Here is a 23,166-nt window from a genome sequence, read left to right on the forward strand (position 1 = left end):
AGCATTCGTCGATGTTGAGTGCGAAAGAAATGGCCTTATCGACTCGGCTATCGACGTGTAATGACAGCTTGTTTTGACGCTGAGCGAATCTGGCTCGTGATGCACGGATCGCCTTCAAGAACGTTTTCCAATAGAGTCTACCATAGCCCAGACGAATGTCGATATGATGCGCAAAAGCAAGTTCCTGCACAACCCATATACGCGTGAAGTATGGGTGCATCAACAAAACTTGCAAAGCTTGCCAATGCGTGTCGTACGCATCTCCAAATACTGGGTCATCCACGTCGCTGGTCCTTGCGACGCGGCTCATGAACGGAAATAACCCTATATCATTCCTAGTCTCTTCTCCTAACCAGACCGACACCATATCAGCACATTGGAAAATCTTTCGAATCTTGAAAATCTGATGTCCTCGTTCGATCAAATCGGCCATGTTGATGCAGGCGGCGTCAGCCCAAATCCGACGCTCATTTCTCCAGTCGCGAATTTTCCTTAGAGCAAGCTCGAGATTTAGAGGTATTGGTAAGTCAGCACCATCTATGGAAATGGAGCCTCCATAGACGTTGGTCCCCCATGTGTATGAGACAGCATCGTATCCTCCACTACGACGTTCGGTGCTCAGCGGTCCATCTGGTAACAACTGTTGTCGTTCTCTTCGGCCTCGAAGTGGGGCATTGGAGTCGTCGTCCGATGGATACAGGACTAGTATGCGAATTTCGTCGTCCCCCAACGAATCTCCTGTGGTAGGATCAGGTAGATCCTCATCCTCGTAGGCCCCTTCGAATGAGCGAGCCTCGTTTTTCTGCAGAATGTCGCTCAGGATAGGAATGGGTGATATTTCTGGGCGTACGTTTGGATTTGAAGTGCGCCAGTCGTCTCCCACCGAGCGGATCCCAATTTCAAGATCGGGTAGGTCGTCCTCCTCCATTGTTCTTTCGGTAGCTGTTCTTGCGCTCGTGGATCGAGGTGGTAGAAGTCAACTCGATGTGGCCGAAGCAACAAGGTGGAACTGCGGCTGAGATCAGGTTAGGCGCCAACGCAGCTGGTGGCGTTCATGCAATGCATGGCCAACCAGTGATACGGTTAGCTACCCACAGACCGGTGAGCTCATCACTAATGAGCGATTGGTGGTCTGGTGAGAGTAAGCTGCGCGAAAACCCTCTCGGGTGGCAAAGTTCGCAGGACGTACAGCGAAGACGGCCCATACAAGATCATACTACGATTTTCCCTATGTACACAGTACATCTAACGCCATGCGCAACCTCTCACTGACTGCGAGAATTCCGCAAAATGGTATATACCCAATACTCATTACTACATTAGTTTTCCCATGTCAACCTTTTTGTGCCCAGCCGAACTCAGAAAACACCCCTTTACTCCAATCCCGTGCCCCTCCTTCCCAAACTCGGTCTCCCCCCACTAACACTGCCCCTATGCATCCTCGACCCACCTCCACCGTGCATCATATCCAAATCAACAGGCGTCCCCGCGCCCAGCGCAAAACCATATGCCTCAGCTCCTTGCCCGGAGAAAACGCCGTCGTCGCCTAGACTGTGTTGTGGTGGCGGCTCCACATTGAACGGCACGAAGTAACTGCTCATCGGATCGAAGAAGTTGTTGTTGTTCGCATTGTTGCCCAGACCCATGGCTTCGAGGTTCCAGAAAGAATTGTTGAAGTCGGTGGCTAGATCGGGGAAGGGGGAGAGGTTCGTAGGGTCCATTTGGTGGGCGTGTGAGGGATGGATCATCGTGGGTGAGGTGTTGATGAGGGGAAGCGATGGGTGGTGAGGGTGCTGTTGATGCGCGTGGTGGGAACCTGCGAAGTCGGCGAGGAATTGTTGGGGTGAGGCGTGTTGTTGCTGTTGTTGGGCGAAGAGAGCAGCGGGGTCGTAGCCTGCGGCGATGGCGGCATCTATTGCGTCTTGCGAGGCCATGTTTATGTTCATTTGCTGCTGCGCTTGCAGTCGAGCGGCATGATTTTGCTGAGATTGGCTGTTGTGTCGTTGTAAGCGTGGCAGATCTTGTTGGTTGGCCGAAGCGAGATCAGCAGGTTTTGAGATCGACTTCGACTTGTTCTTGCGCGCTTGTTTGCGTTGCTGATCGGTTTTCGACGGTGGAGATAGCGATGCGAAGAACTCTTCCACGCTTTGCAGGTCGCTCTTGTGCCCCAGAACAGCATCAGTGCCTGGCTCATTCGGATTCGACTCAGCTGCATCTTCGTAGTCTGTTTTCGAAACACCGTGCGGGTATCGATCGAACCAGTCGCCATATTGGAATATGCTGCCCTTCTTCTTTTCACCGCTCGCATTTGGCCCCTTCAACTGCGCGTCGGCGTGTTGACGGTACAGCTCCTTCAGGTTTTCTGCAATGTAGTGGAACATGCCCCAGTACTTCTTCATCTTTGTCAGGTATTTGACGTTGTATGCCAGGTACTTCTTCGATTGCGCTTCCAGCTTCGGGTTCTTCGAGAACACACCATGAACATGTACGGTCGAGGAGAAGAAGGCTGAGTAGCCGGCGAATGGCGCGACGACGTTGTGGTCCATGGCCTCGTTGATGAGCATCGAGATCTGGTTCGCGGCATCGAGCGCGGAGCGGGCGGACTCCGTGAGGAAGTCATGCGGCATGTCTTTCGGTGGTCTGCTGCCTGCAGTCGAAGGTAGCGCGAACCTGTGCATGAACAGCATAATCTGTTGCCACAAGATGTGAAGATACAAGAACGAGTTCGCAGTCTTGCCAATCGCATGGCTCTTCAAGTTCTCCGGATTGTAGACAAGCATCTCAGGCAATGCAGCCTTGAACTCTTTCGCCTCTTTCTTGATCGCGTTGTAGGTCGAATCGGCCGACCACATGGGCTCTGCTTCGCGTTCCTTTCCTCCCAGATTCATGTACTTGATGAGTTTGCCCCATATGCAGACCAATCGTATGGTGTATGCCGAGACACCCATGTTATCGCGCGGGTTTGCCAGTTGACCGCTGTCAGGTGGAACGGGGTTTGGCACGTCGCCTTCTAAGTTCTCGGTGGGCGCGTGTATCTCGTGTACGTATAGGTGCTCTTTGACTGGTAATTGCACTTCGATGTACTGCTCGTGTACGAAGAGTGGTCGGTCGGTACCGGAGGAGTTGAAACGGTCCATCAGGAAGCAAGACCACATCGTCCGCCGCCGTATCTCGCGATCAGTAGCACTCAGGGGTTTCCTGTCTGGCTCGTTGACCAGTGGGTCGTACTCGTTCTCCTTGTGCAGTTGTAGTGCGTATGCCATCCTCTGCGCCATACCGCCAAACATCCAACTCCGTCCGCCTTGACATGTGCCAAACTCATGGAGCCCCAACAGCAGGTAGACTATCAAGATGGTGATATTCGGTGCGTCGTATCGTTTTAGGGCAATCTCGCGCGCTCGTTCAGCCCAACTGTCGCCCCGTAGGAAGCATGGCTCTGTCCGTAGTTGCGGGTGGTTCGAGAATCGTGCCGATATGGCGCACATTGCTAGTATCAGTACCGGCGGAACCTTCCCAGCTGCTAGTCTTCGCATAAAGCTCGGCTTGTGCAGGAGTGGGTAGCTTTGCCCGTAGACAAAGTCAAAATACACCTCAGCCAGGTGTTCTTGGATCTCTTTCGACGGCAAGCTCTCCGCGCCTTCCGTAAGAAGCTTGCTCTCGTCTGATTCCTTCCCATGCGATGTCGACCCAGCGGTTTCTGGATCTCCTCCTTTTGCTTTCGACCATTCGTCCAGCTCGTTGCCAAAGGCTTCTTCTGCGGCGCGTTTCTTCGTGGTGGGTGTTTTGGGTGGGGCGCCGGGGATAGCGGGCTTAACGACGGATCTGCCCACATTCGCAACAGAAGGCAAGCTTTCCTTTGGTATCAGCTTGATGACACGATCCTCCATGCGCTTGAGCCTCTTGTCCAGCATCGCCATATAGTCCGTCCTCGGTGCAGCCTTCCTAGTGGTGACCTTGTAGACACACGGTATCCGGCTCCGCAGGCAGTGTTTGCAGGCTGGCTTCTCGCCAGAGCAGCGAATCTTCTTCCTTCGACATGCGATGCAAGCGAGAGGCAGTCGTTTCCTCTCCTTACCAGCCTTTGTCTTCATCTCGCTCCAAAGTGGCGGATCTTGCGCATCGTCCTTGCTCCTTCGCGATGTAGTCGAATGGTTTGTGCCGTCATTGCCGCTGTTCATGGCATACGCCGAAGCATCATTCATCGATTCGCCAATTGCGAGCATACCCATGGCAGGTGCGCTCTCGGGGCTGGTGTTGTTTCCGTCGCGGCCGGGGCTTCCTCCAATGCTCATCCGATTTGGATGCGCACTCCCGCCACCACTCATACCCTCTTCGCTCATGTTGCCGACGCTGCCTCTGTGGTCCGCATATCCAGCCTCAATCTTTGGTTGTATGCCGTCGAAATTGGACGCGAATCCTTGGCTCTGCGCAAACGTCATGTCGAAGTCGGAAAACGAGCCCATAATGTTAGACGGACTAGTCCCAGTCGCATTCGGAGAGGCTCGAAGTTCAGGCAAGCCGAATTCAGCCAGCAGGAGCGAGTCGTCGTTGTCGAAGCGCGCGTGCGAGGGCGTGGCTATGGAGGTTGCGGTTGCGCCGGAGTCGGCCATGTTCTCGACGACTGCCTGCCGTCGTGGAGCTGTTGCGTAGCGCCGAGGCAGTCAGTCTTACATCAGGTTCCAAACTTCAAGATCAGAAGAAGAAATATTTCATATGCGCCTGCACCCAAGGCCCCAAAACAACATCGCAGGCAGAATCAGGCGTCGAGACGTCCAAACGTCGTGTGCTTGGATCGGAACGCCGGCCGAAGAAGGGGAAATGGTAAGCTCCGACTTCTCCACAGGATAGTTACGGCCCTTGCTTGGAGTCCAGTGGGGGCGCTAGTCTCTATATCAAAGCGCGAGCTGGGTATGTGGGGAGGTGGATTGAGCGTCAGCACGCGCGACGGGAGCAGAGAAGCAGCACGCAGCCAGGCCGACACAACTCGGGGCTGGATGAGACAAGAAACGAGGTATGACGACGGTGGGTGATGTATGAAAGCCTTCCAAGAGGTGCTTGCTGCGGCCTATCCCTCCGCCTATACTATGGCTGCATTCCCCATGCCGCCTGTACAAGGGACGGAAGCATGGCCATGTAATGGCGCCCTTGCGATTCGTACGCTTGCCTCCCGTCGACGTCCGATTAAACCGCGATCAAACTCGTCGGCCCACTCAAGTCACTGGCCGCACGTTGGCCGATGCAAGCCACACAATCCTGCCCTTCCCCACATGGCAATCCTTGCACGTCGAGACCCGGTGCTGATTATTCAGACATCACAAAGCAGTTTCCAGTGCCACCAAGCCTCGAGCGGACCATGATCGCCGCCCAGGCTGTACGCTGCCTATCCTCATACATCGCTGTAAGGCGCCTCATATGCACATATATGATGTATAACTCTACACCGGCTCTGCACATCACGAGCGCATCTCCGTGGAGCCCGGTGCGCTGTGGCTGGCGGGACCCGTCGTGTGCCAGGTGGTCGCTATGCTGCGGGGCGCCCGCCCTGTTCAACGTTGCGACACGTTAGACGCACGCGAGGTATATGAGCTCTACATTGCGCTTCTATATAACCCATATGTCTTATTTTCCGATTCGACCACTTGCGTCCAATCTCCGGCTTCGCCCTTTCGCGCGAGACTGTGCGCCGGTCGCTTAAGCCTGGTGCCACGATGTTGCCTACAAACATGGGCGGCGGGTGCATCACGAGGGTAGTGCACAACCATCACCATCTAACTTGGCCAAGTGGACCATTTGCAAAGTAGGAAATGCGACTACCACCGGAAGAATGCGTTTCAATATTTGCGGCGCATACATATGTACACGTTCGTTGTTAGGACCAGAGGTAGGCACCTGTGGGCTTTTCGTCTCGGGTGCGTCATCGATTCGGGCGTGTCGACACGACCAACCCCCTGCCCCCAGTTTAACGTTACGGACTGAACCATGACAGGCCTTCTAGCTGCCTTCTGCGGGCACGGTTCAGGAGTCGTCCGACGATTTGAGATAACCCATCTTTCCTGGTTCGTAATTGCATTTGTCTTGAGAGGGGGCCGTTCTACACTGATCCCTGCACGTCGCTCTCATAATATGAGTGGCTGATTTATCCATATTTCTTCATCTCGTGTTGTACACTTGACCACGCGCACATGGGCGAACCTCTCAGACGTAGTATTGGAATGCGATTCATACTGCATTTGGTTCGCTGGCACTACGCACTGCAACTCTGGGACTGGGTGTGTGCATTGTTGGGGCCATATGCAACTCGAGCCGAGGTTACCGATATTCGATATGGGAAGATGGAGCAAGCGCCTATACGGCCATACGCGACAGCCGATCGATCCAACAAGATCAATAGATCCTGCTGCTGAATCCTGAATCCTCTGCATCCCACGCATAACGATATCTGTAATGCTATATGTCATCGGGTATTACTAGGGGCGGCCTTGTTACCCATGCGCCAACGCCAGACGTTCACCCGTAAGAGTAGTTCTGTGTAGTGTACCCAGGCTGCTCCACATCCCGATGGCGCGTACCCGATGAGCCACGCACGACTGCATTGACACGAACGACCGAGCCAATACCATGGCTAGCCTGGCAGTGAGGGTGTAGTAGTCCCAGAGAAGGTGGAGTATTCACCCTTTACGATCACGTCGATCCAATCTTTGTTGCTACATCCTGCCATTACCAACCAAGCCTATAGAGAAGTTTGCTACTTGGCAAAAGTATTGTTGAGTCACTTCTGAAGGATGAGATGATTAGGATACCAAAATCTAAAGGTGATCGTAGTTCATGATACTACCAGTCAAGCAGTCAAACGGACCAAAATATAGAGCCAATTCACCAAACATCATCAAAGAGCCACATACAAGGAGCGACACTTTTATTTCCATTCCCTTCATTACGACCCCTCTAGCAGCTTTACATACAAACGAGCGACAGCGCGACCATCATCGCAAAAGACACGGCAATCGATCGTGTGCAGCATCCTACACTCGTTCATGCAGCGAGCCGTCGCCCTTGCTAAAGGCTCATTCAACACAGCCACTCGCAGCCATGATGCATCCAGCTTTGGCGACTTCAGCCTCAGCTGCACCGCCGTATTTGCCGTAGTTTGAGTAGGGGCTACAAGGGAATCCAGTTAGTGTTGATCCGGCACATGAAGACGAGAATGATTGCAATGAACAAAGGAGGAGAGAAGGCTGGATGTCCAGGGGAGAGACATCGGAAGAAGAAGAAGGAAAGAGGAGAAGAAGCTTACATGTAAGACTGGTACCAAGAATCCCCTGCAGCCTGAATCTCCTTGGGCTCGTCACGCTTCTCGCTGTTGGCCATCTGATCCATCATCTCCTTGGGCATATCCACGATATGGCGCTTTTCCATCTTGGCGTTCATCTTCGCGGCTTCGGCTTCTACAGAAGCAGGGTACGGATTGTAATTCTCGTAATACACGCCGTAGGACTCGTACTTATCGTACTTATCGTACACCTCTTCCTTGGATAAGGGTTCGTCGCGCTTCATGTTCGTAGCCGCTGAATCTACTGGACCGTTAGGAGTGCTTTCATTCGGGAAGTTGGAGGGCGAGAGAATGTACCTTGCTGCGTCTTCGCTGCCTCCGCTTCGGCCGGTGAAGAATAATCTCCGTACTGATAGTACGGGCGGTAGCCGGCGTATTCCTTGTAGTTGATATCTTGGGCTTGATTCGCGGAGTCGTCACCCCTCTTGTCGAGTGGCATAGCTGCCGCAAGGGCGGCGAGACCCACGAGAACCAGTTCGAGATGCATGGCAGGGAATGATCGGCCGTGAGACAGCGGAGACTTTCAAGGATGTCGAGGAAGTAACCTTGAGGGAAGACTGTTGTGGTGATTTCCCAGTTTCGCCACGGGAGTCACCTTTTTGTACATGTCGGCTTGCAGTGCCTATGGAGTACAACCTCATTACAGAGGCCAACTGTAGTGAGCATGGCGTAAGGTTGCATCCGCATGCGCGTAATATTGTATCTGCTCGCATTGACTGCAAGCATCAGGGAAGCATGCACCACGTAGCTCGCGCAGGTGCAATGAAGTCGCTGCTGTAGGTTGTGCAAAGACAACATCGGTAAAGTGATATTGGTCCGAAGTTTTGGGAAGACGTAGTTCAGATGCGCTCAACAATGTACACCGCCTTCAAGTGAAGCAAGCAAGACGTACTCTTCCGGTAATAACGCCTACTGGTTGATGAGTGAAGATTGCAGGACAGGTGTAGCTGTGCGTCGTTGCTATGGAGTCAGCGTCATGTGTCCCAATTAAGTCGTGATAGTTATTCCGGCATACATGTTTGCTTATTGTGACCCCAATTCGGTGTGAGTGTAGAGCGCATCTCCATAGCAGTAAGGCGGAGTAAGTCATTCGGTCAAGCTATGGTAGCGTTGGGGTACCTTTACGCAGGTTCTTCAATAGTACGGTACGATCGTGACCAGTACGGCGATTGATGCCTCAATGAAAGAAAGTCGGATACTGTTAGTGGGAATTCCAAAGATATGATAGGGTGCGGTGCTGCTAGCGGAGTGATATATGTCGCCTTTCACATCGCACGACTAACGTGTTTGACATGTCTGACGCCCATCACAGTGTCACTGCTTGTCCTACACGGCTGGTTAAGTCGTACTGATGTCCAATTCGTTACGAAAGTCGTACGTAGAAGATTATAGGGATAGACGGTGTTGAGTCCCAGTCGTCTGGTAAAGCGACTTGGGGGGACTCGCATCCCTTGCTGCGATAGCAGGTCTATCGCGATCTCCTTGCTACTCTCTCATCGTCGACCAGTTTCCGATCTCAGAACGCGTGTATCTGAACTGCAATCTCTTCATGTTCGACATCCTCCGCAATCGTCCTCGGCACGAGCGGTTACTCCAACACGACTCCGAGTGCCATGACGACGACGACACTCTTTTGCCTGGCTCTTCTTCGTCGACCTTACTGACGCTCAAATCACCAGCGTTCCAAGGATCGAGCCGCGATGTGCGAGTCGCAGTGAGGACCCTCATAGCATGTACCATCGTATACGTTGGTGCTGCTTTGTGGATAGCCTTCACTGTGAACAGGTCAGCTTTGATCTCTGATCCAGATGACTTTTGTATCCATCACGTTTCGCGATACTGTATGTAATGGACTTGCGAAGAATACATGTCCTTACTGACGGCAACAGCACCGGTCGTCCGAGATGTGAAACCAAATTGGCACACGCAGTTGTTCAACGGTAGTTTTCTCCATCAGAACATCTATCGCCAACCGGCAGGACAAGAAGTTGATGCTGCATGGGATGCGCTGGGTGTCAATTGTAAGTCGATTGTCTAGCATTACCAGCAATGCGCACACTCAGTGCTGATTCCCATACTAGATCGGAGTGTTGTGATACCCGAGGACGAAGCTGAGCAAACCGGATTGCGACACGACCAGGTGAAAGTCAGCCAAGAGTATGGAGGTGGCTTCCCAGCGAACGTAGAAGGCCTCCATCACTTGCACTGTCTGGTATGCAAGATCAGGTAGCGGACAGTACATCACTAACGTTTCGAAGGACCTTCTCCGTAAAACTCTATATTGGAACTATTCCTATTATTCGGCAAAGAAGGAAGGACCCTTCGTCAATAGCGAGTACATCGTGCGAGTGCACACGACGCACTGCTTGGATATAATAAGGCAGGTGCTCATGTGTAATCCAGACGTAGGTGTACTTGGTCAAGTGTGGTGGCAGGCCGACACTATGCCAGACCCGACGCCATTCGTGGACTTCAACACAAGGCACCGATGCCGAGACTATGAGCAAGTTCGAGAGTGGGCGGAAGCGCACCAGCTCCCACCAGAGACGGAGGTGAACATGAGCCGTTTCTACGAGATGCCGAAGCCGGGAGATTTCATCTTCCCTGAGATCCCATGAGGGTCGTGGACGCTGAGTATGTCAGTGGACGTAGCTGAGAAATGTTCGGTCCTTCGTAGCAGTATGAAATATCTCGCACGTGTCCTTTCCGTGACAGCCTGTGCAATATGCGCTGGGGTAGTAGATGTGTGCGACAACTGGCGCAAGGCCTTGTTCAGTTCTGGCGAGGCTTAACGACGCCATCGTGCACAATGTAGTACACGACTGTGCTGTCCGTGTCTACCGACGCTAATAGTACGCGCTTGGTTGTTCTCCAAGGGTTGGTAGGGCGGTCCCCCTCTACTGTCGACGCGTCTGCTGCCGACGGGACCATGGTGATGGCATCGAAGACCTGGGCCAGCCGACGCAGCGTCCACTTCTCGTTCAGCCTGGTGGGAAGTATCCATTCGCGCTCCGGCTCTGCCTTGACCTCCAAGCCACCTGCCTCGCCCTCGGCGCGCGCCTTCCGCTCGCGGTCGGCCTTCTTCAGCAGCTCCACCTGCTCGTCGGGGTGTACGTAGAGGCGGCGCGGGGGTAGCCCAGAGACCAGCGGGCGGGGAAGGGGCTCGTGGGTAGTCGGTGAGTGCGTGTGTACGTGGAGGTCGGACCAATAGTGCTGGTACTGGAGGTTGTGCAGTATCTGGCGGGCGAGCGATAACTCATTCGGAAGGTGGCTTGATGCTGCGGCTGCCTCGGGAGCGATTGATACGAACGTCTGCAGCGCAGCGGGCGCAACGGCACGTTTCATCTCTGTCGTTACGGCGACTGTCGTCATACTGGAGGCTGGGCGCGGAGAAGTGCTGGGGGACTATTGGTGGTGCAAGGTTTCGCACGTCGACGAAGCTACTCGGTTGTGGAAGGAGCGAAGATCTCAAAAAACACCCCGCCAGTCACGCGAAGGCTGCCGAGCGACTATGGGAAGGGGCGACGCGGCCTAGGCAGCAGACAGCGTCCATTCTTATAGCTTGTCCAGTTGGGTTATTTTCGCAGTTGAAGACTCCTTCGAAACTTCCAAGAAACATTCAACCATCTTCGCAAGACCGTCGTCATGCTCGCAGCAATCTCCATCCCCACACTTCTGCTTCTGGCTAGCGTTGCCGTTGCCCAAGACGATACACCCTCAGTCGCGACCTCGCCATTCGTCAGTCCCACGCCCGAGTCTGAAGCCCTCTATACTATTCAGACTCAGACCGCTACTGATGATATCGACCCATGGTCGTGCTACATGGAGTGCGTTCAGCCTCCATGCCCGGCATGTAAGTATACCCTCTTCGGCCTGTCGCGCAATGTGTTTAACAATAGTAGGCACCGGCAGCATGATGAGCGTTCCCCCGGTTTCTATGCCCAGTGTAACGGATGTGTCCGTCATCCCTCCGGTTTCCATGCCCACCGTGACGGACGTGTCAATTCCACCACAGTCTGGCATCTCCGTCGTCACAACGCCTGTTCCTATGCCCACTGTAACGGACGTATCAATCCCCCCTCAAGACTCCACTGGCGCCATGTCAATTCCTGAGGGCGAGACACCCATCTCTAGCGGCGCTGTTGACACGCCTTCTTCGAGCCTTGGCTCGGCCGCGAGTGCGACTAGCTCTGGTCTACCAGAGCAGACAGAAAACGCTGCCGCAGCGAGGGGTCGCGACATGCCCGTCGTTGTCGCTATTGCCGGCGCTCTGGCTTTCTTGTGAGTATCGAGTTGAGAGCGAGGGTGTTGGACTGTTCTTATCAGTTGTTTGTTTTGTGTTGTCAATGCGACGGCTGCGTTGGGGCGCGTCGGAGTGACTCCGGTTGCCAATACTACATGCACTGAGACGATGGGACCATTGTAGAAAGGTGCATTCGCAGTAAAACTCTGCTGAATACGATACATAAACGAAGAAAAAAAACTACCCAAGACTCTCATGTATCTCGCAAGTCTAACCGTGACGCGCGGACTGCAATGCCATTACGTGTGGCGAAGTACCTCTCGCGTATTCGTATACCTAGCGATCTAACGGTGGCTTATACGCGCTGCACGTCAGTGGGTCTGGGGTTGGCAGGAGCCGCGTCCACAACAATCTAGGCCGTCTCCTTCCCTCCACGCCAGCGCCAACACCATATAACCTTGGGTGCCCAGCACTCGCAACCATGTCGATTTTAAGACGGCTCCTGCTATTCTTCGAAGCCGGTTTCATACAAGCACCCCTATACCGGCCCAAGTGATAGCAACCGGAAAGCAGGGATCTCGCCAAGGCACTGTGACATTGCCAATCGCACCAGCGATCAACCACTTGGCTGACACGTCGAACCGCACACGCGCTCCAACGGGGCGAATCTCCTACAAAACAAGCGCGAGCGTGCACTTCACTCTCGCCAGCCATGGCTTCCCCGAATAGCAACGTACCAACGCCAGTGCCGTTCCCTCAGCCTGAGGGCATTCGCAACCCAAATGCAGCGAGCCCTACCGCAGAGTCGCCCAAGACTCGCGAACGAACTTCCACCAATGCCTCCATCGTCTCCAACAAGATCCGTACCGCGACTGGTAAATTGATGGACGTGAACCCGCCGCCCGGCATGTGGGCTGCCGCAGGGACGACTGCCGCCAAAGCACCTTCGATAACGGACATCAGAAAGGGCTCATTTGGTTCTGACGGATGGAACGAAGACTCGCAACGGAAGAGAGCAGGTTCACGAACGAGCCAGGGCGAACAGCGGTCGCGCGCTTCCACCAACGCGGCATCACCGATAGATCAATCTGAGCGTCCGTCTTTCGGTGGTCAACGCAAGGTCTCGTCGAGCAATGCATTGAACACTGAAGCCTTTCCTGCTCTAGCTGAAGAGGATACAAGACAATTTACGGGTTACGATGGTCACGACGAGCGCCCCAATACCGGCATACAATCAAAGCATGATTCCGAATCCGCGACAGAGCACCTTGACGACGATAGGCCGCAGCAGCCAAAACGGACATCCTCAGGACGGGTACGTCTTCTCCTCCACCGTCCAGACAAACATGCTAATCATGGCGCAGTATGCCAACGGCTACGTACCACCTCCCAAGTTGCCGTGGAAGAAATCGTTCATGATCGGGCTTAAAGGCTTTTGGAAGTGGTTCCTCACACCCGCCGGCTTTCTCATCACGCTCTACGGCCTGAACGTCGTCGCCTGGGGCGGTATGCTCTTCCTCCTACTCTGTAACGCCGCACCCGCCATGTGTACACCTACCTGTGACGACATCAATTCCCCGCGCCGGAAGTGGGTCGAGTACGATTCGCAAATCCTCAACGCACTTTTCTGCGTCACAGGGTTTGGTCTCGCGCCTTGGAGGTTCCGCGATCTATACTACTGGGCTTGTTGGAGAATCGGAGGATCAGCCCGCACGGAGACGGGCATCAGACGTCTTGCTGGCATACATCGGGGATGGTTTCGGCTTCCAGGTTCAGATCGGCTGCCTGACAAAGCAGGCGCAACCGTCGTCGATCCCGAAGATCCAGCTGTACCAATTCCCGTCCAGATGATCCCCGACCCACCGCCCACGGCGATTCGCGCCCCACCCACTAAGAGCTGGAAGATGGATTTCGTCATATGGATGAATGTATGGAATACTTTCTTCCAGGTGGTTCTATGCTTCTACATGTGGCACTATAATCGCATCGACCGGCCTTCCTGGGCTACTGGTCTGTTCGTGGCTCTGGGATGCGGAGTGGCGGGTGCTGCAGGCATCATGATGTGGCACGAGGGCAAAAACGTCAAGAAAGTCGAAGGTGTGCCCATGCGTAGGGATTATGGAGACCAGCGAGACGACGAAGAAGCGCAGAACATTCCACTCGTGACCACAGGAGTGGCGACGAAATCCTAAGGAATCTGCCCAGCGCCTTGTGTTGCGCAGCCATGGAGGCTGAGAACGCTCATTGGAGCGGGACCCTCCCTTTCCTTCTTGGCGTTTGGTCTAGTTGTGGCGTTGCATTGAACACAACATAGACACATTTTTATGATCGATACCCCAACAGCCCGCGGGCAAGTACCACTTTTTAATAACGTACGCATGACCTTTTCTGAGTCAACGGTTCTTTGTTCTTCTTTCATCACGTCAGCTTTCCGTCGCGCAAAGAAAGTGCCGGAAGTTCCCTCCGGACTTCGCCATAGATCAACCTTATGTGAGCCTCGTGCTGACAAGCTTGCCGAGCTCCCCGGATAGGCCGAGCTGCATGCTAAGCGTTCCCGAAGCAGATCCGTTGATCGAATGACGTATCAACGTCGTACTTTCTACGGACTGGTGACAGTTGCACGCGCTCTTGGTATTTATTTAGCCAAGGCCTTGTGATCGTGTTGTCTTTCGTATTTTGCATCTTCATCTACATCGTACCTACATTTATTTCCAGTCATACCTTCTTCCTCCAAACAAATAACATCATCAGCAAACACTCGAACAGACTACAAGAGATGGCAGCGCAAGAATATTATCTGGGTACAGCGGCTGCGCATGAACTGCCAGGCAGCCACCCGCCAAATCCATATTCACCGCAGCCACCAAAGCCGCCACAATACCAACAACCACCTGCGCAACCTCCACGACCACACGTTAGCAATCCTCCATATGCGAACACGCCGCCTCCATCATACTCAGCATATCCCCAGGCCCCGCCGCAACAACCTTATGGCTACCCACCTCAACAACAACAGCAACACCAGTACTACCCAGAGAAGAAGAACGCCCAAGCCATGACAGCACCATACCCACAAACACCACCAGCAGGCGGCTACTACCCACCCCAACAGCCGATGCCCCAAAACAACGGCTACCTCGGCGCCCCTCTACAACCCTACAGAAGCCACTCGCAACCCGCGCGCGTACGCTTCGCAGATCAAGACTCCGACCGCAGCACAAGTCTAGGCTCCGTGTCCGACTCGGACGACTACTCCCCACCCCGGCACAGCAACAGCAGCAGACACCACCGCCATCACAGCCACTCTACCCGCGACCGTTCCACCTCTCGCGACCGCGACCGCTCGCGCAACGAACGCAGACACAAGCCGCGCAAATCACACTCATTTGACAAGGCACACGAGGACAAGCACAAGAACAGAGACACGTTCCTCGGCGCAGGCGCAGGCACGATCATCGGTGATGCGATCTTCCCTGGTTTGGGCACAGCAGCCGGATTGGTGCTGGGTGGCTATGGGGGCAGGAAGTATGCCGACACGAGGAGTAAGAGCGATTATGCGGGGAGTGAGAGGAGGAGTCATCGCGGGAGTAGAAGGGCGGGTGATGATGGGTGGGATGAGAAGACGAAGACGTACCGGAAGGGTGCGGCTGTTAGGTGATCACATTTACGTACGATCATGATTATGGTTTACTCATGCTCTCGATGATGTTACGATTTCTGTTCTTTCTAACTACGTTTATGACTGGAATGACGTGGGATGATGAAGGAATGACCTGCTTTATACGCTGCTGGACGGCACGACTCTAGTTATTAGTATCAACGTATTCTCAACTTCTTACAACACACCTTCCATTGCATGGTCAGCTTACGTCATGTGAATAAACATTATTGTAATTTGGCATGTTCGTCTTCGATCGCTCGAGAGCGATAGCGCTACATGTCCATCTACCTGTCCCTACATTTTCGGCGCACGTCTTCAATCGTCTTCACGATAGCGTTGCAGCCGTTTTCCTACTTCCGTCGCGCTCTCCATGATGTATGTCTTTGACCGGCCGTGCGGTAGCATTCCATCTTCCTCCCAATAATGATACATGGATGTATGTCTTCAACCGATTTTGCGGTAGCATTCCATCCTAAGCCTCCAGATATAAATACAAACAAAAACATAATGGGTGCACGTCTTCAACCGCGCGAAGCGGTAGCGTCACACCCTGATCTTGACATCCCATCAGAAGTCTTGGAAGAGACCTTCTAGTAGATGCCAGGCACGATCCTGTACGGGACAAGCTCGACGTAGCGGTCCCAATCCTTGCCGTACTTCCTGCGGCACTTCTCCTCATCGCGACGCTCACGGTGGATAAGGAGGATGGCAAAGTAGACCATGAAGAAGTAGGTGAAGATCATACCCCAGCCCTTGGCCTCACCAGGGACGGCGTACTTTCCGTAGCTGTTCTGGTAGAAGTAGGCATCGGTTTGGGATGCTGTGATGGGAGACTGAGCCGCGTTCTTGATGAGGTAACCGGACATGGCAGTGGGTAGAACGTAGCTCCAGCTCATGAACCAGTCGCCAAGATAGTTGATGTGACGCGCCATACCCCACCAGCCACTGATCAGAAGCTTGGAACCTGCGGCTGTCTCGATGCACTTGAGGTGCTTGACACGCGGGTCGTTGGGGTCGGTCCTGAAACGGTTCTTTTCGTTGTTCACCGAGCGGAAGATGTAGTATCCGATACCCTGGACAGCCAACACGCCAGCGATACCAACGGGACCGAGATCAACGGGGTAGTTGGAGAGGTAGCGGGTTTGGATGGAGTATGTGAAGGGCACCCAGACGAGGTCACCGAAGGAAAGCATCATACCAAATCCGTCGGCGATAATGTCGATGGTGGTAAGGATAGCGGGCTCCATGAACAGCGCGTCGAATGTGTACACGGTGTGGGCGATGGTGACGAGGAGGATGCTGTCAGTGACGCGGCCGAAGTTGCGGTATTGCTGCATGATGAAGGCCAAGTCGAGGATGATCCATCCTAGCATTCCGGGGCGAAGCTCACACCATGCCTTGATATCAACTTCTCCGAAGATGGGCATGTTGACACGGGGGTTCAGCTCACGTCCGATAAACCAGTCGTAAAGCATGTTACCGGTACGGCCACCGGCAGCAAGCTCACGCATAGACGGGTCCTTGGGGTGCTTGACACTGAAAGAAGCGACGTAGCAGTAAGTGGCCAAGAAGTAGGAAATGAGAATGTTGCTCGTCAGGATCCCAACGTAGTTGTCGGTGATAAAGGTCCAGACGGGGAACTCGGCACCCTGGGAGATGGTACCGGCAGCGAGAAGAGTCATGATGAAGAGGGCTGAGTTCCAGGCATTGAACCTGTACTTGAGCCTTCCGCCGCTCCTGAGCTCGGTACCCTCAACTTCCTGGCCAGGAAGGAATCGGTAGAGGAACAGACTCAGGAAGTAGTAGGCCAGGGTGCCAAGGAAGGCCTGGGTGTTGAGTAGACCCGAGAAGCCAGTCCATCCTACCTCCTTCTTCAGCTGCTCAAGAGTGAAGCTGTAAGGGTGGAGAAGGACAGGCGCCGGGCATCCAGAGATGTCATTGCACAGAAACGTGAAGACGTACACCAAAACTGGAAGACCGAAAGAGATGATGAAAGCTCCGGGGCTGGAACGAGGTTAGCGTTGTGATCGTCAGGGCGCGCAAAAGTCGTGGATGGACTTACGGTCCTAGAAACTCATAGCCATGAGGCTCTTCAGCCAACGACTTGGTCGCCTTGTCAGTCTTCGCTTTCGACATGTTTCCAATGTCGATTTGTCGCGTCCTCCAACTCTTTCCGTTCCGGCTAGATCCGCCGAATGAGGGAGCTCGAGGAATAGGGGTCCGGTCGCGTCGTTACAACAAAGGGTCCTTGTCGCAGTTGTTGTCTTCGCCGAGGGTGATTGTCGCGCCGCCTGAACCAAAGACAGCCACGGGTGCAGTGTCCTATATAGCAATGAACGAGGCTGGGCGCATCAGACGATGAAAGGGATCTCGGATTCCATCGCAGCCGTAATGACGCGCACACGCCATCTTGGCCGCGCTAACTGCTTTGGGCGCTACCGCCCGTCGTTACTGCCGCTGCAAGGCACTCGACATGGAAGGCGCGGCGCCGGAAGTCAACGTGTTGCGAAGATGGACAATCGCATCAGCTCCACCTTCACCGTCACCACGCCTCGACCCTCATAGTGCGTAGTGCGCCGATCAACTACGCGATGATATCCCTACTCTACTCGCTCCTGCTTCTGGCAGCGTCGGGCCCATTCGCAGCGGCCGCTTCGGACAAACAGCTCAAGCCATGTACCGTCATCTCGCCCACGTCCGAGCGCTTCTTCGACCTGAACCCTATGCGCCGCCAGCCACCATCAGAGTCGGATGGCAAGAAGAGTAGCAAGAAGGAGGGCGAAGAAGGCAGCTGGCATGCCAAGGGTTACGATTACAATGCCAACTTCACAATCAACTTCTGTGGACCTGTAGTGGAGGAGCTGGACAAAGTGCAAGATCTAGACAAGGGCCTTTGGAAGAACGTCAGCGCATTCTACGAGAGAGGAGACAAGCAATGGGCTATTGGGTGAGTCTCACATCCTACGAAGTGGGAATAGATGGAGGCGCTCAAGATGCTCCTTCACAACTAGGCATAACAGTCCATTGAGGCGCAATGCTAACACCTTGCGATTTCTAGTCTCGAGAACTCAGAACCCATCTTCCGCGGTCGCAAGCTCATTCTAAACTACACCGGAGGTTCGCTCTGCCCAGATCTGTCCTCGAAATCCAAGCGCACGCTCGAACCCACCTCTCTTGACACCCGCGAGATCATTGACGGCGACGATGACGATGACAAGGATGACGGAGACAAAAAGAAAGGCTCAAAGAAAACTGAGCGCCGCAAGACTACCATCATCTCTCTGCTTTGCGACAACGACCCGCTCGCGAAAACAAGCGTGTCCTTCGTCGCGGCGGTAGACGATTGCTCATACTTCTTCGAAGGCCGCTCGCCCTTCGCATGCGGCGGCGTACACCAGGATACTCAAGCTCTAGGCCCCGGCGGCGTCTTTGGTGTCATCGTTATGATCGCCGTAGCCGTATACTTTGCTGGTGGTTGTGTCTACCAACGCACCGTCATGCACCAGCGCGGATGGAGACAGCTGCCCAACTACGCCATGTGGGCAGGCATCTGGCGCTTCTTCTCTGTAAGTCTACTCCGCTGTTGTCGTAGAAGGAGTAGTAGTAGCGCCCGGTGGTGATGACAGACGCTCGAATGTCTTGTTGGTGTTGCTGACATCGTGAAGGACATGTTCATCATTCTTACTTCGTCGTGTGCGCGCTTCATGCCTTCCCGCCGGGGCTACAGTCGCGTCTCGCTCGGCCAAGATAGCGGACGGAGGGGACGAAGGAATGAAGATGAGGATAGGTTGATAGACAACCTGGATGAGGAGTGGGACGATTAGATGTGGCAATACATTAGTATCGGGCATGGCATAACGACGCGGCGTTCACGGAGTTTGGTTAAGAACAATAGACGCTCAGGAGCGCATGAACAAAAGACTTGTTGACTCAGACACCTTCTTCTGGGGGAAAGTGAACACCCTAGAGCCTACGTTAATATTAGATCATCTACTTTGCGTGTTTTCATCTTGATGTAGGCTCCAGGGTGTCCGGCTTTTCTTTGTATGAGATGCTGATACATTACCGATGGGTTCAATTTCACGAGTGCACATTCATGGAGATGTTTTGAAGACTGCATTGGTAACGCACTGACACCAAGTATCCATGTCTCCACCCGGCCCAGAACTAAGTGGCTAAAGACACCATGTACACCGGAGAAATACCGACTGAAATTGGAAGAAAGATCGCTCGTTCTTCTCGTATTATCACCGAAAAAGACCAGTTCCTCTCGCATGGGCTCGCGAGTCAACCTAATCAGGCCCTTCATATCGACTGATTCGGGGAAGAAACCATCCCATTCTGAACGCCCGCTTGGCAATTCGACTAACGCCTGGGGTATAAAGCAGCGGACAATGAAGCAATACAGATATCGACGGCTAAGATGATGCTGTGTCGTGAGCACACCTACATCTCCTCATTTACCTCGTCGTCGACTCGGGTATGTCGGTCGACATGGTCGCCACCGTTCTTGGAAAGGGATGATTCAGTCTCTATCGGAGCTGCCTCATCAACGTCCTCCTCGACGGAGTCCTGTGCGGAGTCAACGATGCTGCGGTCGTCCTCCACGTCAACGTCCATCTGCTCTTCTCCCTCGGCTGTGCTGTTTTCTGCATCTTTCTCTGCTAAGATGTCGCCGCGAGCGATGGGCTCAAATTGCGCATTGATGCCTGCCAAGATCTCTCTGATTTCCGACCTCAGCTCCCTCTCTTCTTTTGATTGCAGATTAAGGGGCTGGCAGCCAGCCGTGCCACCAAGCACTCGGGTATAGTCCCTGTCCATCTGCACGAAAATCTCATCAACCTTGGTTTCCATTGACTCTTGTAGTGCTTTACACATGTCATCAAGGTGCTTGTTGACTGTGGCGATGGCTTCATGGAACATCCTGTGTCGCTCCCGCTCCACATGATCTTCCATGTGTTGTTTCATGCGCTTGTAAGATCCAGCGCCACGCTCTTCTGTGCACACATCGTATACGTCATGCATGATGCCTGCGATACAAGGGCTGAAGTCACGGTTCGCTTCCCGCTGGAGTTCGTTCATTTGAGTGATGAGCGTGACCCCAAGATCCTTGAATAGCTGCTCGTAGTTGCAGACCTGTGTCTTTAAGATTGAGAGATTCGCCAGGCCAACGCCGCTGGTCCTCGCACGCTCTTCTATGGCTTCGTGAAACTTGTGAAGAAGCGTGCCTGAATTGCCGATATACGCATCAAATGCTTTTGGAAGGCGCGACTGGAAGGCTCGCTCCCAACCCGTTGCTAGTTGCTTGATGATGGGATCCACAAGATCGGAGTTGAAGTCACGGTGGCCGGCCGCAGAAGAATGATAAACGCCGTCGCGTCGAACGACAGCCTTGTAGGATCCCCACGCGAGGCCACCTTGATCCTTGTAACCCCAAGCATGTGCTGTAGCTGGTGCAGATTCAATGGCCTTGTTGATGAGCTCTGGGCATTTGTCGAAGATTTGAGTCTTCATCTCAGATCGCATCTCTTTGATGCAAGCACTAATGGCTGCCTCTAATCCTTCCGTTAACTGAGTAAGCCGCCGCCCTAGGTAGCTGGCCTGCTTGCGCTTGTCCTCGTCCGTCATCTTCGAACCCGCCCCGTGGTTTGACATCCAGAGGTTGAAAGTGGTTAATATTTGGCAGACGCTGGTCAAGAACGCGCGGCTAGTTTGGATGCGTCCGCCTTCAGTAAGCTTCTTACAATGGTTCTGAAGTTGGGGCACTTCCGTCTCTTCGGGTGTTAGGAATCCGGGCACTTCATCGTCTTTTTGCATTCGGTCGCACATCTTCTGGTACGCGCGACTGCTGACGCAAAAGACTGGCAGAGACCTAGCAACCTGGCTGTAGTCGCGCATCTCTTCATCGGGGTTGAAGTTGTCTTCGTCTTCTTCCGCAGCGTTTTCCTGGTCAATTTCCTTGATGCCGGCAGCGAAATCCTGCTGAATAGCCGATTTGGAGTACTGGTTTCGGCCTGCAATACAGATGCGGCTGATCTCAGCTTTGATTTCATCCTTCTTTGCGTCCAGTTCTCGAATTTGAGGTTTCAGGTCGTCGATAGAGTGCTTGATTGCTATCCCTTCTCGCCTAGCATTCTTCTTCGTTTCCCTTAGCTCCTTCAGTTTCTCTTTGATGTCAGTCTCGGATAGCCGCTTCCTCTCTCCCTGGAATGTGACTTCATCGTCGCTCCTAGACTCATCGGAATCGGAATCCTCAAAATCATCATCCGTATCGTCATCGAAAAGCTGTTTCCTTTTGCGTGCCTGCTTGTTCGAGACGGTCTTCTTACGTTTGTAAGTCTTGGGCTGGGGTGCGAACACAGATTTCCCGTCGTCCAGTTGCTCCTGGAGTGATTCCCACACCTCAATGTCATCACTTGCGCTCGACATAGCAAGCTTATAGACCTCTCGCGATTCGTTCAACTCTTGAATCTTGCTCCGAATCTGCTTTATCTGCTCATCGTGGCGTTCCTGTTCTTCTTCAAACGTTGCAACATTCTCTTCGAGCCCGAGACTGTCGATTGCTTCAGTGATAGAGATGTCATCTGTTTTCGAACAGATGAATGTAACACTGGAGAAGCCGCCATCGTATTTGAGCTGCCTTTTGAAAGAGTCTCCGAGCAAGGTTTTAGCGGCTTTGTCGTCCACAGCTCGATTGATAGGAGCAACGATCCAAAGGCCAGTGCATTGCTTCATATAACCCTGAGCAACAGCAGCTCTCGCAGCGTTACTGTCATGAACACCCGGCAAATCCACAATGACTGCACCAGTCGAGAGCGCATGACTCTTCGTATAGATTTTGACGACCTTGATCAAGGGCCAGTACTCAGTTTGGAAAGCTGGCTTGGAGACCTTCTCCTTGTTCTTGTCCTTCTTGGCAACTTTCTCTTTACTATCCACGTAGCGTTGGAGCTCTCGATAGAAAGACTGCGGTCTAGCCGTGCGTATCTTTTTGGTAGTTCCAAGTACGTCGACAACGGATCGCTTGGACATGAGCGAAGGAATGGTGCAGTCACCTAAAGCATCTTTGGCGACCGACGGGTAGACGGAATGGAACTTTGCCCATGCAACACCGGCATCAGAATTGGGATCCTGCGCCTCGCGCGAGAGAGAACCATTCTCGGAAAGGAACTCGCGCAAAAGAACTGTTAGTTCCTTCTCCCAGTCCGCCTGGCTAATGAACTCAATCTCGGCGCGGTATTTAGAGCCTGGGTCGGTGCTGCTGTTCCACGAGATCTCGGTAACCACCGCAGTGCAAGCACGCATGCAGTTGGTAGGTACGAGCCGCTCTTCGTCAAGCATAGCGTTGATGACGCTGCTCTTCCCAGCTCCAGTATTGCCCACTACGCCGACCACAGTGCGCTTTCGCTGCGCTTGGGGAATGAGCTTCTCAATGGCTTGTACCCATGCCGCAGCGTCCGCACTAGATGTTGAGTATTTTAGAAACTTGTCTTTAAGGCTTGCGAGAACTTTGAGCGATGTGGAAACGCCAGCCTCAAGGATGTCAGGGTCTCGTAGCTCAATGACTGAGCGAATGCATCGATCAACGGAGCCCAACTCTTCTTGGACATCTTGTTCCGGCGAGGCATCTCTGTTGAAAATCTTTTCCGGGTCAAAACTGCTTTCCGGCTCCATATGGTCATCTTGGGCAAGGGACGTACGTTGCAAAGGGATTGGCGACTGTCTCTCCTCCTTGACGGCGGAACAATTGTTCATTGGGTACATTGATGGTGCCGCAGGACGCGCATCAGTAGGTTCACGATGAGCAGCTTGCGCTGCACCCTCCGTAACTGAAGCAGCAGTTGGTCGAGGAATTGCCTGGCGGAAATTGTCCCCTGGAACTGACGGTGTGCTTAGTTCACTAGAAGAGCGCCATGGTAGCTGATGAGATCG

At 53.5% G+C, this 23,166-nt stretch overlaps 10 protein-coding genes across 10 annotated transcripts; 5 read left to right on the forward strand and 5 right to left on the reverse strand.

Moving 5' to 3' along the window:
• Nucleotides 1–1,373: 1,373 nt before the first annotated feature.
• J4E84_002449 (uncharacterized protein) lies at nucleotides 1,374–4,610 on the reverse strand (the record flags this gene model as incomplete). Its single annotated transcript, XM_049385074.1, has 1 exon — nucleotides 1,374–4,610. The coding sequence occupies one exon, from the start codon at nucleotides 4,608–4,610 to the stop codon at nucleotides 1,374–1,376; it is 3,237 nt and encodes a 1,078-aa protein (XP_049247097.1).
• A 2,680-nt stretch (nucleotides 4,611–7,290) lies between these two features.
• Nucleotides 7,291–7,817, reverse strand: J4E84_002450 (uncharacterized protein; the record flags this gene model as incomplete). Its single annotated transcript, XM_049385075.1, has 2 exons — nucleotides 7,291–7,571; nucleotides 7,628–7,817. 2 exons carry the CDS (start codon nucleotides 7,815–7,817, stop codon nucleotides 7,291–7,293), a joined length of 471 nt encoding a protein of 156 aa, XP_049247098.1.
• A 1,062-nt stretch (nucleotides 7,818–8,879) lies between these two features.
• Nucleotides 8,880–9,948, forward strand: J4E84_002451 (uncharacterized protein; the record flags this gene model as incomplete). The annotated part of the gene is made up of 4 exons (XM_049385076.1): nucleotides 8,880–9,171; nucleotides 9,220–9,351; nucleotides 9,412–9,542; nucleotides 9,589–9,948. The coding sequence occupies 4 exons, from the start codon at nucleotides 8,880–8,882 to the stop codon at nucleotides 9,946–9,948; spliced, it is 915 nt and encodes a 304-aa protein (XP_049247099.1).
• A 154-nt stretch (nucleotides 9,949–10,102) lies between these two features.
• On the reverse strand, nucleotides 10,103–10,702 carry J4E84_002452 (uncharacterized protein; the record flags this gene model as incomplete). Its single annotated transcript, XM_049385077.1, has 1 exon — nucleotides 10,103–10,702. One exon carries the CDS (start codon nucleotides 10,700–10,702, stop codon nucleotides 10,103–10,105), a length of 600 nt encoding a protein of 199 aa, XP_049247100.1.
• A 273-nt stretch (nucleotides 10,703–10,975) lies between these two features.
• J4E84_002453 (uncharacterized protein) lies at nucleotides 10,976–11,615 on the forward strand (the record flags this gene model as incomplete). The annotated part of the gene is made up of 2 exons (XM_049385078.1): nucleotides 10,976–11,183; nucleotides 11,233–11,615. The coding sequence occupies 2 exons, from the start codon at nucleotides 10,976–10,978 to the stop codon at nucleotides 11,613–11,615; spliced, it is 591 nt and encodes a 196-aa protein (XP_049247101.1).
• A 670-nt stretch (nucleotides 11,616–12,285) lies between these two features.
• Nucleotides 12,286–13,765, forward strand: J4E84_002454 (uncharacterized protein; the record flags this gene model as incomplete). Its single annotated transcript, XM_049385079.1, has 2 exons — nucleotides 12,286–12,888; nucleotides 12,938–13,765. 2 exons carry the CDS (start codon nucleotides 12,286–12,288, stop codon nucleotides 13,763–13,765), a joined length of 1,431 nt encoding a protein of 476 aa, XP_049247102.1.
• A 584-nt stretch (nucleotides 13,766–14,349) lies between these two features.
• On the forward strand, nucleotides 14,350–15,231 carry J4E84_002455 (uncharacterized protein; the record flags this gene model as incomplete). The annotated part of the gene is made up of 1 exon (XM_049385080.1): nucleotides 14,350–15,231. One exon carries the CDS (start codon nucleotides 14,350–14,352, stop codon nucleotides 15,229–15,231), a length of 882 nt encoding a protein of 293 aa, XP_049247103.1.
• A 593-nt stretch (nucleotides 15,232–15,824) lies between these two features.
• On the reverse strand, nucleotides 15,825–17,370 carry J4E84_002456 (Delta(14)-sterol reductase; the record flags this gene model as incomplete). The annotated part of the gene is made up of 2 exons (XM_049385081.1): nucleotides 15,825–17,238; nucleotides 17,297–17,370. The coding sequence occupies 2 exons, from the start codon at nucleotides 17,368–17,370 to the stop codon at nucleotides 15,825–15,827; spliced, it is 1,488 nt and encodes a 495-aa protein (XP_049247104.1).
• Nucleotides 17,371–17,825: 455 nt separating this feature from the next.
• J4E84_002457 (uncharacterized protein) lies at nucleotides 17,826–19,058 on the forward strand (the record flags this gene model as incomplete). Its single annotated transcript, XM_049385082.1, has 3 exons — nucleotides 17,826–18,181; nucleotides 18,293–18,800; nucleotides 18,900–19,058. 3 exons carry the CDS (start codon nucleotides 17,826–17,828, stop codon nucleotides 19,056–19,058), a joined length of 1,023 nt encoding a protein of 340 aa, XP_049247105.1.
• A 622-nt stretch (nucleotides 19,059–19,680) lies between these two features.
• Nucleotides 19,681–22,998, reverse strand: J4E84_002458 (uncharacterized protein; the record flags this gene model as incomplete). The annotated part of the gene is made up of 1 exon (XM_049385083.1): nucleotides 19,681–22,998. The coding sequence occupies one exon, from the start codon at nucleotides 22,996–22,998 to the stop codon at nucleotides 19,681–19,683; it is 3,318 nt and encodes a 1,105-aa protein (XP_049247106.1).
• Between the last annotated feature and the right edge of the window lie 168 nt (nucleotides 22,999–23,166).

Source organism: Alternaria hordeiaustralica (genome assembly GCF_023758085.1).
Source record: "Alternaria hordeiaustralica strain BMP 2776 chromosome Unknown scaffold_3, whole genome shotgun sequence".
In the NCBI taxonomy this organism is placed as follows: domain Eukaryota; kingdom Fungi; phylum Ascomycota; class Dothideomycetes; order Pleosporales; family Pleosporaceae; genus Alternaria; species Alternaria hordeiaustralica.